This window comes from Medicago sativa, chromosome 5 (assembly GCF_051527215.1).
Source record: "Medicago sativa cultivar Bolivia chromosome 5, Bolivia_mono, whole genome shotgun sequence".
Lineage (NCBI taxonomy): Eukaryota > Viridiplantae > Streptophyta > Magnoliopsida > Fabales > Fabaceae > Medicago > Medicago sativa.
In genome coordinates, this window is record NC_140753.1 from 70,385,641 (window position 1) to 70,396,971 (window position 11,331).

General features: G+C 33.9%; 1 protein-coding gene across 1 annotated transcript; it reads left to right on the top strand.

Moving 5' to 3' along the window:
- The first annotated feature begins 425 nt into the window (after positions 1-425).
- On the top strand, positions 426-2,167 carry LOC146924508 (uncharacterized). Its single transcript, XM_085709522.1, has 2 exons — positions 426-662; positions 1,258-2,167. Exons 1-2 carry the CDS (start codon positions 554-556, stop codon positions 1,968-1,970), a joined length of 822 nt encoding a protein of 273 aa, XP_085565648.1. The 5' UTR covers positions 426-553; the 3' UTR covers positions 1,971-2,167.
- Positions 2,168-11,331: the final 9,164 nt, after the last annotated feature.

Below are 11,331 nucleotides of genomic sequence, written 5' to 3' on the forward strand. Positions count from 1 at the left end.
TTCTTTGGTTCGGTTTTGACCGAATCAAAAAAGATTGAATAATTTTTTGTTTGATTTTAGTTTTTAGGTTTATTGGTTTTATCCAAACCGTTTACGCCTCTAATGAGATAGTCCATAAATCCATTTGAGAGTGAAAGACTAACATCATCAAAATGTTTCCTACCAAAAATAGAATATATTCATATTCTATGTTTATATTTAACAGCAGTTTAATAAATGCTAAAAATGCTAAAATCCCTATCTTTGTCTACTAATAGAGGAATATTCCTCTATGATTATAACATTGCCAAAACACAAGGTCACTTCTGAGACCAAAGCATATAATTTTTCTTGCATCATAGACTTGACTACAGAGAAACAATGTCTGCACGAAAAGAAAGTAATAAAACAAAATAATAAATTACAATTACCAATTTAAAAATTGTATACACAATGCATAATATTCTCCAATCGAAGCATATAAAAGCACACTGGCATAGCTTTCATTTTCAAGCATAAATAGAAAGAACCAAAACACAAAATAATATCAACAACAAAGAAATTTTTGGCAAGTATGGATCAAAAGGCACAATCAACACCTGATCGTGTTTACAAAGATTTGCAACCATATCATGAATGGAATGAAGATGAAACAAGTGCCACTCTTGTTCTAATGCTACCAGGTATATGTTTAACTTTGCATGTATATAATCATATCTTACATAAATAAATATTTTTGTAAATTTCTTCTAAAACATTATCTCTGTCAAATTAAAAATTAAATTCATTCATTAATCATATATTGTAAGTGCATAATATTAGGCATTCAGGCCGGTAAGTACAACTCACATGGTAAAAAATTGTAGAGATATTTCATATGGTGAGGGCTTGAGGCGCGGATGAGTTTCGCCGCATCACTCTTTGAACAAAAAAAATGAAATATTAAAGATATCATATGAGTTTAAAGACCATCGTATCGATAGTAGTGTTATTTAAACAACTAAAATTTGACAACATGTTTAACGCGATTCAAAATCGTGGTTAGTCATGTTTGGTATCGGTGTATGATTAATGAATATAATTAACGAGTTGTAACATATTATCATATTCATTAATCATCAACTGAATGTAATTAAAAAGTATACTTAAATTGGATTAATCATTCAAATTGTTATCCGAAATTTGTTGTCAAATATTTGTGTATCATTTCTATTTGTTTTAAGCCATTTCTCATTTTCTTCTATATGTGTGTATATACTTCTATTCCAACAAGTACAGGATTCACAAAGGAACAATTGAGAGTGCAAGTGACTTCAAAAGGTGTCCTAAGGATCAATTGTGAAAGACAAGGGATTGAGAATATATGGCATCGTTTTGGCAAAGAATTTCCAATTCCTCCATATTGTGAGACCAATGACGTGAGTGCCAAGTTTGACCGTGGAGTGCTATCAATCATGTTTCCAAAGCTCATCACCCCAGCTAATAAGCCTCAAGAACAAGAACCTATCACAAATCCACCTCAAGAATCTTCAATGCCACAACAACTTAGTGATGAACCTAAGGTACCAACACAAGCACAAGCGGTTGAAGATCAACAAGAATCACAAAAGAAAGAAGAACCAATTATTGATGAAAAAGAAAATAACAAAATAGAAGAAAAAGTTGAAAATGATCAAAAGAAGGTGAGGACTAATGATGAGGTGTTGGAACAAAAAGAAGTTATTAAAACTGCTGAGGGTAAGGGAAAGAGACAAGGCAAGATGACACAAAGATTGAAAACAAGGATTTTAGATTTTAATATAAGTTTGAGATCAAGGGATGATAATGATGTTAACCAATTAGGGTTTGGTTTTGGCGACACAAGGCCTAAGAAGGGAAAGTTATTGGTGAATATGATTGTGGCAACCTTGTTGGTTTTGGTGCTTGGGGTGTATGTCAAAAATGCATTATGGTCATCATCATCATCTCAAGGAGAATCAAAGGAATTTTAATCTCATATGCATATTCATTATTGTAAATGCATAAATAAATTCAATAAAGAAGTAAAACAACTACTTTGATTATCTATCTATTATAGATATATATTTTATATGAAGATTGATCAAATCACACCGGTGTTATATTTAATACTTGTACACCTCTTAACACATGTATTATAAACTCATTGTTGCATTGAAAGTTTATATATATATATTATTTCATTTTCCCTCAAAAAAATATATGTTATATTATTTGTTATATTATTTTGTAAAATCTATATTTTTAACTTTATTTAATATGTATTATAAATAAGCCAGCTTTAGAGCCTAATAATATACTGTTGTGAATTCCGGACTCAAATTTCACACCAATACAAACTATGATGTGTGGAGCAAGTATCAATGGCAACCAACAACCAAAATTAACCACAAGCAACAACAACAATATAAACCTAGTCTATAAACCAAGTGCATAGCAAAACCACAATCCAACCAAGGAATAAACAAGATAAAGAGAGTAAAGAAAAATAACAACACCAAGAAATGTTCACCCAGTTCGGTCCAACTTGACCTACTCTGGGGGAGAGATTGATCTCTCCAATCCACTATCAATGAGTTCTTACAAAGAGATACAAATGGGTTACAAGAAATTAGCTTCAACAAGCTCACAAAGAACAACCCTAATTTCTACCCATTTTCCCAATCTCACCAATGAACAAGACACTCATGAATTTTCACTCTCCCAAGGTGGTTACAATTGTTTCCCAACACTAGAATCTAACCCCCAAAAGAGAACCAACCCTTAGCCTTTGATTTCACTAAGGATCTTCTCTTTTGGTTTCACAAGACTCACCCATGTTGCTTACAAAAGACTCTTCACTCATGTGTTTCTCAACCCCATGAATCTTCCCCAAAAGGCACCAACCCTTTTCCCAAGAGCCCCCTCTTTTGGTTCTCTAAGATTCACATCTTGAAGCTTTGAACCTCACCCAAAGACCCTCAACCTTTAGTATCTAAAACCCTAAAAGTTCCTTCCTTTGGTTTCCATGAGATTCACCAAGCTTACCCAACAAAATGGGTCAAAGAATGCTTATAACGTGTTTCAGATCTGTCAAAATCGTGTCACGTTTGATACGTACGACCCAAGGTACGACCAACCTTATCCTGAAAACGTGCCCAGCAAGCCGAAAATCGTGTCACGTTTTCCCAAAATCGTGTCACGTTTTCCCTCCAAGACAAACATGCATTCGGCCCTCAGAAATCGTGACACGGTTGCCAAATCGTGTCACGTTTCTTCACTTTTCCAAATCTTCAATTTTTGAGTCATAACACAACATTCTCCACCTTGACTCTAAAATGATGATGATGCCACTTTAACCATCGACCACCATTCTCCTTAACCATGCCTTGAACTATTCCTCAAGACACAACACCAATCAAGTCCAAATCCCCGCTTAAACCTTGATCCACACACCGACCTCCACTTGCATCCAACCATCCTTGATAGTTCCACAAGCTTCCAAGTCTGATTCTTCACTTTGCATCCAACTAAACTTTGTAGTTCCACAAGATTTCACCTTTACCTCTTCAAACCTCGGAATGCCTTCCGCCCTCTTGAAGTTCCTTGCATCCAACTACACTAGGATTTTTAGGTAGTTCCACAAGCCTACACCATAACCTCTTCGGCCCCCGGAGTGATCAAACCCGTCCTCCCGAAGATTCACTTGCCTCCAATTACCATTGGCCTTTTCCGGTAATTCCACAAGCCATGCCAAACATTCTTCAAACCCCGGAATGCCTTCCGTCCTCTTGAAGAATTCACATGCTCCCAACTAGAGCATAGCACCCAAGGCCTCCATAGTCGTACCATTCCCGGTGTCATCAACTCCACCTCAAGTTGAGCTTTCTCTACCTCAACTTCCAAATGCGTACTCACACTATGCTTCCACCTTGCCACTCCACCTCAAAGGTTGATCGCGAGTATTCTTCACACCGCCTCTCCAGGCTAAACTTACCCATTGAGAACACACACATCACCGCCATGACACTACCATCATGACCTCCTCTCTTCACACTTTACCTTCTTCGATTGTGCTAGGATGACCGGCTTCAAAACCTCAACCTTCAATGCTTCCATTGAACCATGCTTGCTTCCATCTCCAAGATGTAACCTTTGGTACCCATGGTGCACACTTGACAAACTTCTCCCCTTGCCCCACGGTGGGCGCCAATTGTTGTGAATTCCGGACTCAAATTTCACACTAATACAAACTATGATGTGTGGAGCAAGTATCAATGGCAACCAACAACCAAAATTAACCACAAGCAACAACAACAATATAAACCTAGTCTATAAACCAAGTGCATAGCAAAACCACAATCCAACCAAGGAATAAACAAGATAAAGAGAGTAAAGAAAAATAACAACACCAAGAAATGTTCACCCAGTTCGGTCCAACTTGACCTACTCTGGGGGAGAGATTGATCTCTCCAATCCACTATCAATGAGTTCTTACAAAGAGATACAAATGGGTTACAAGAAATTAGCTTCAACAAGCTCACAAAGAACAACCCTAATTTCTACCCATTTTCCCAATCTCACCAATGAACAAGACACTCATGAATTTTCACTCTCCCAAGGTGGTTACAATTGTTTCCCAACACTAGAATCTAACCCCCAAAAGAGAACCAACCCTTAGCCTTTGATTTCACTAAGGATCTTCTCTTTTGGTTTCACAAGACTCACCCATGTTGCTTACAAAAGACTCTTCACTCATGTGTTTCTCAACCCCATGAATCTTCCCCAAAAGGCACCAACCCTTTTCCCAAGAGCCCCCTCTTTTGGTTCTCTAAGATTCACATCTTGAAGCTTTGAACCTCACCCAAAGACCCTCAACCTTTAGTATCTAAAACCCTAAAAGTTCCCTCCTTTGGTTTCCATGAGATTCACCAAGCTTACCCAACAAAATGGGTCAAAGAATGCTTATAACGTGTTTCAGATCTGTCAAAATCGTGTCACGTTTGATACGTACGACCCAAGGTACGACCAACCTTATCCTGAAAACGTGCCCAGCAAGCCGAAAATCGTGTCACGTTTTCCCAAAATCGTGTCACGTTTTCCCTCCAAGACAAACATGCATTCGGCCCTCAGAAATCGTGACACGGTTGCCAAATCGTGTCACGTTTCTTCACTTTTCCAAATCTTCAATTTTTGAGTCATAACACAACATATACTTTTTTGCAAGTCTAAGATTTATCAAATTAAATAAACAGGATTTATTAAAAGTCTAAGTCTATACTTTTTAATAAACTATATCTTAAACATACTAAGTCGTAAGTTTTAACCGAAGGTTGATCTTTTTCGCACATTAACTATTCAAATACTACTTATGTTCTTAATTATAAAACTCTTGAGTTTTTTCTTTATCCCCTTTTTATTTAAGAGTCCTTTCAACTTTCAATGTACATTATATTTCTTTACCAATATACCCTTATTTATTTTACATATTTTTCTGCAAAATACTCCATGAAACATTAACAAATTTTCACTCCTAAAAAATAAACATATAAAACAATAGCAATTGTCACCAAAATTAATTCAAAAATCAACTTTTTAATATCAGTAATTTTCTTAAAGGGCCATATATTTAAAAAAAAGAGGTAGGATATAGCAATCTGAACAACAACTATAGTGATATATGCAAAAGTAATATTGGTTATAATTTTTTATGTTGGAAAACCTAGCAGAGGATATGTGTCGGTAGTCACTAAATTTAATGTGTAGTTTCTCTTTTAGTGCAACGAGAATTATAAATAATTTAGATTTGATTAATAATATTTGATTAATCCACATCATCAAAGGCACCTCCTTAAAATTTCATATTTATGTTGTTTTAATTCAATACATAAGATTTAATTGATCAGGGAAATCCAAGGTTATTCACATCCTTTGTGAGGGAATCAACGTGCAGATTATATGGCTAAGTTTTGTGCTTCATTAAATTTTGAGTTTTGTCATGACTCTCCTCCAAGAGATCTTCTTCCTATCTTGCAAAGTGATGCGGTTGGAACCTTCTTTGCGGGAGTTTAGCTCTCTGTTTACCTCTCGCACATATGAGATACTTTAAGAATAATTATGGATATGTTCTCGTAAGTTTAACTTAGAGGGATGTATTGGATTAGGATTCTAAGGGATTTTAAAAGACTTTTTAATTATGAAAAAGTCTTGTGGTATTCAATCAAGACTCTTTACAATTTTAAAAAAGTCTTGTGGTATTCAATCAAGATTCTTTGTCATTTTAAAAAAATCTTGAGGTATTCAATCAAGACATTTCATCACTTAAAAAAAGTCTCATGGTATTCAAAATCATTCAAATTTCAAAGGATTGTTTAATAAATTAGATTTTGATGGATTTTGTGGGATTTTCAAGTGAAATTTTAACAAGAAAAAGTCTTTCATGAAGACATAAAATTTCTTGGGATTGTTTTTCTTTAAAAGTCTACTACTCTTTCTTATCCCTTATTCCTTCTCTCTTCTCCATTCTCGTTCTCCTCTCTTTTCTCCCTCCTCTCTCTCCATTCTCTCTTCATCTCTCTCTCTCTCTCTCTCTCTCTCTCTCTCTCTCTCTCTCTCTTCTCCCTTCTCTCTTCGTCTCTCTCTCTCTCTCTCTTTTCCCCCTCTCTCTCTCTTCTCTTTTCTCCCTTCTCTCCCTTCTCTCTTCCCCCCTCTCTCTATCTCTCATAAAAATAAAATAAAAAATAAGAGTATGTATTGAAAATATTATGATAGAGAGTGTGTTGTAATCATTTCTTTTCAATGAGTCCTTAAAAATTCATAAAATCTTTTGAAATCTTATAAATCCATAAAATCCATTAAAATCCTTTAAAATCTTATGATATAAATCCATTGAAATCCAAATTGAAAATCCTGATAGTCTTTTAAAATCATGAAAGTTATTAAAATCCTACAAAATCTTTTAAAATCTTTGAGACTTTTTTACGCAAAAATTGTCCTTTAAAATCCTAATCCAATACACCCCCCTTAGTTGTATAGACATTGCATAGTATATACAAGGGTCGAATTTCGAACCTGAACGCTTCACTTATTTACCTTAAAATGGTGAATTTATAGCCACTATACTGCTTGACACACACACATATATATCGGGATTGTTGCACGAGAACCTTTTTTTTTTACTATTTGTATTAAAATCTTATTAATATTCTCTAAAGAAGTATTTTTATTGTTAGCTTTTAAAAAAAAAACATCTAATATGTTGGATAAAACTTATAATATCTAACCAAAAGAATGAAAAAAAACAATTAATTTTATAAACTAATATGAAGCGGTCCAATCGATTTAAATAATAGATTGATAAATTGAAAATAATCATTGATATCAAATGGATGGATTGGGCACAAGTTATTAGTTGTTGCTTTACTTCATTTTAATTTTTAACTTTTTAGTGAGAAGATTCCTTAAAAAAAAAAAAAAACTTTTTAGTGAGAAGATGTGGACTCGTGAAATAGAGCATTATGACTTAAAGAAGATGAAATACTAGTTATGGGTCATGCTTTTTTCACCTAAATAAAGTATGAACATGTGAAGAATGGTAAACAATTAACGGAATTGAGATCAAATAAAGAAATGATTTAAAAATAAATAAAATAGTATTAAATCAGTTTTTATTTTTTCAATTATTTGTTTTTGGTTGTGTATTTCTTTTTCAATTATTCGATCAGGTAAAGAAGGGTACGATTGTTAGTATAAGAGTTTAAATTTAGGGTAAAGTTAGATGAAAGAAAAAGTAGAAATTACCTTTTTATACATAGTTATATATTACCTTTTTATACATAGTTATATATTATAGAGAAATGATATTTGTACAACCACTTTATTACAATTTTTTGACAACTTTATCTCTTATACTCACATTATATTCTTATTATCTCTCTTCCTTTTTCTTTCTCTATTGTTTTGGACCAATGAGAAGAGAGCAAATGAAAGTTGTCATCAAAGTTGTACCAAATGGTTGTACATATATCACTACTCTATATTATATATGAAGGGGAGGCATGTGGGTGTGGAGGAGACGCGTGGGAGTAGGAAAAAGGTGAGAGAGTGTTATGCTTTGTTACATAACATTGTTTTGCATCATCATATTCTGCAACATTTATAAACTAAAAAACTCATAGCATTTTCAATTATTTTACAATTCTTTAAAATCAGGTTCAAATTTCAATCATTTTACAATTCTTTAAAATCAATACAAGTAAATAAAGAAAAACAAATCTACCTTCTCTTGATACCGTTTTGGCCAGCGCAGTTTAGCCTCCTCTAACGGAATCAGATCTCCAACAAATTTAGAGTTGGAAACTTCATCATCACCAGCATTAACATCAACGTCCATCGGAACAGTTTCACTCTCCGGCTCCTTCTCATCAACAGAAGAAGATACAACAGGATCATATTCATGATAAATGGAAGTGGTTGCTGGATCCTATTCAGGGCTTATAATTCCCCAGGTCCGCGGAAGAGCATATGGATAGGGATCTCGTTGAAATGTTTGGTACAATCAAGTCGCTTTAAAGGTAATTCGTGTGCGGGAGCGCCTTCTACGTAATTGACTTCCAACCAGAGACAATCTAGTGCGAGAGCGTGTTCTTCAAGCAAAAAGTAATTCGTGTGCGGCTGGTTGTGGCTCTCTAGAGACGGCGGATCTTCTATTCTTAGGGTGTGCGACCTTTGGCAGCGTTTGGTCCCTTGTCTGGCAGTGGCTTCAAATTTTTTCGATTTCTTCCTATGTGATTCGTGACCACTTTATTGTTTAGTTGTTTGGTAGGCATGCCGTGACCATCTTATTCATTCTTGAAGGTTATTTGGAAGGAAAGGAATAACCGGGTTTTCAACAATACGACCTCCGATCCTAATCATATCCTTGACAAACTAAAGTTGAATTCTTTTATGTGGTTGAAGGCAAATATGATTAATTTTGCTTTTGGCTATCATGATTGGTGACGTATCCCCTTTCATATATGGATGTGTATAATTATCTCTTCATAGCTATTATGTTTTTGGGTGGTGCCATTTTCGTTAGACACCGGCGACTTTGTTTCATACTTTATAATCTTATTTCCTAGCATATAAATGTATAAATACTTATATATTCATTCAAAGTTAATATATAAGTACTTATATATGTTAAATACAATTATATACAATTATATTTAACATACTTTATAATTATACTTTATCTAAGACACCGGCGATTCAAATTTATAATCACTTTGAGTTTTTAACATATATAATATTCATTCACATAATATAGACATGTCTTAGATAATCTTATTTCATACATGAAGAATGAATGAGATATATGTTCTCGACCATATACATTTATAGTTTATGGATATAGGGGTTGTTTTTTATGATTGAAATTGATGACTTCAAAAGTCGTGTTTAATTCATGAAAATGAAGAAAATAAATAATGTGTGATTTATCTAATATTTAAAATATATTTTTTAATTTTAAATTATTGATATATTACTTGTATATTTTTGTAATCTATCTATATTATATATAAAGAGAATAGGGGATTTTGGAGAGATTTTGGGCTGACTTTTTTGTTGGTGTCATTAAAAGGATTAAAATTTATCTCTCAAAAAAAAAGGATTAAAATTTATATTATATTTGTTATACTTTTTTGAAAAATATATATTTTTATATTTATTATATTGAAAAAGATAAGTTTATTTTGTTACATCCCTAAAAAAAATAGCTTGTTACAATATCAACAACACTCGTTAGTTTTGGTGTCATTACTGACGCAGAACGGAAGTAGGGATTTAACAAGCGCTAAACCTAAAAGATAAACAGACAAGTTGCAAGCGACAAACTTGTTAAATAAAGGTTTCCGGATTAATGCACCAGAATTGAGAAAAGTCTCGATAATTTTATTGAATGAAAAACCGCCTCTTAGACTACCAAAGTTTTGTTTAAATACTAAGGAAATAACAAATCTTGATGGGTCGAAAAATAACAAACTGAAATAAAACAGAAAAATAATAAAATTGCTGAAATAATAAAAATGCAATTTTGACCCTTTAGATGACTTCGAATGGCTAAATTCACCCCCTACGTCAGGGCAAAGATATAATTCGAGTCAATCTGACACCGGATGTCAAATCTGCATCATTCCTGTTGAGCCTTTTTAGTTGGGGTTTTCATTATTTTGTTTTTTTTTTTTTGAGTTTTTGGCACTTTAAAAATTTGTAATTAATTCGTTATTAGTTGATAAATTATAATTTTTTGTGTAAAGTCATATTTTAACGTCATAAACATGCCTGAAAAAAAATCATGAAAAAATTCAACATTTAAGTAGCTTGTTTGGACTTCAACTATATTAGAGGGTAAAAAATAATAAGAATCTCAAATTACAGGGTTAAAATATGTGTTTTTTGTTTAATAGAGTCATTTTTCAGACTTCGCATATATTACAGGGCCAATTTCAATAATGAACCCGTACAAAATAAATCTATTATGTGATTGATATGTCTCTTCTTCTTCGTACACTCGGTCATGTCGTGCCAACTTTTGATCTTTGGTGAACCGTGACCAATAACCTATTGCAGGCCACAAGCCACCAGTGAGTTGCCATACACCGGTTCCGCAAATGTTTACCATATTCAGCCCATGGCCATCGAACTGATGACCTACTTATCCATCTTACTACCATTGAGACGAATTAAACTCATCGACGGTAATTTTTATAATTTTTGATGTTATTCCTGCTTATGCCTCCAATGTTTTTTCAGCAGATTCGAGAGGTGTTGTATTTCCTAAAAGTTTCTATATTTTGTTTGCTTGGGGCTTTTGCCCCTTTTCTTCCAACAAAAACAAAGTCTCTCCCCCACTAAAAAAAATTTTTGCTCTAAAAAATTAGCTAAAGAAAACAACTCCGGATATGACTCTCTCAAACGGCTCTCGGATTCTATCTTTCTACCCAAAAAATTAAGAATCCTGCTCTTCGCCCTGCACGTTTCGCTCCCACCCAGCTGAATGGACATTAATGCCCCTGCGCTAGTTAAGTCACGCACCAATGGCCTGTGCGCGATTTAACTCACGCAAGTTGGCCGGTGGTTAGAGCTCAAGAACACACGTTTTCTTTGACTTTGTTCAATGTATTTTAATTGGTTTTGCACGTTTTTGTTACGTTTTTCACGTTTTTTGACCCTATTTATGGTAGATATAACCTATGTTACAATCTCCCCCTATAAATACACCTCTAAACTTTCCCATTTCCTCACACCATCTCACATTCTCACTCTCCTCCTCACTCTCTCCCCCTATGAATCTTCTTCCTTTCCTTCTTT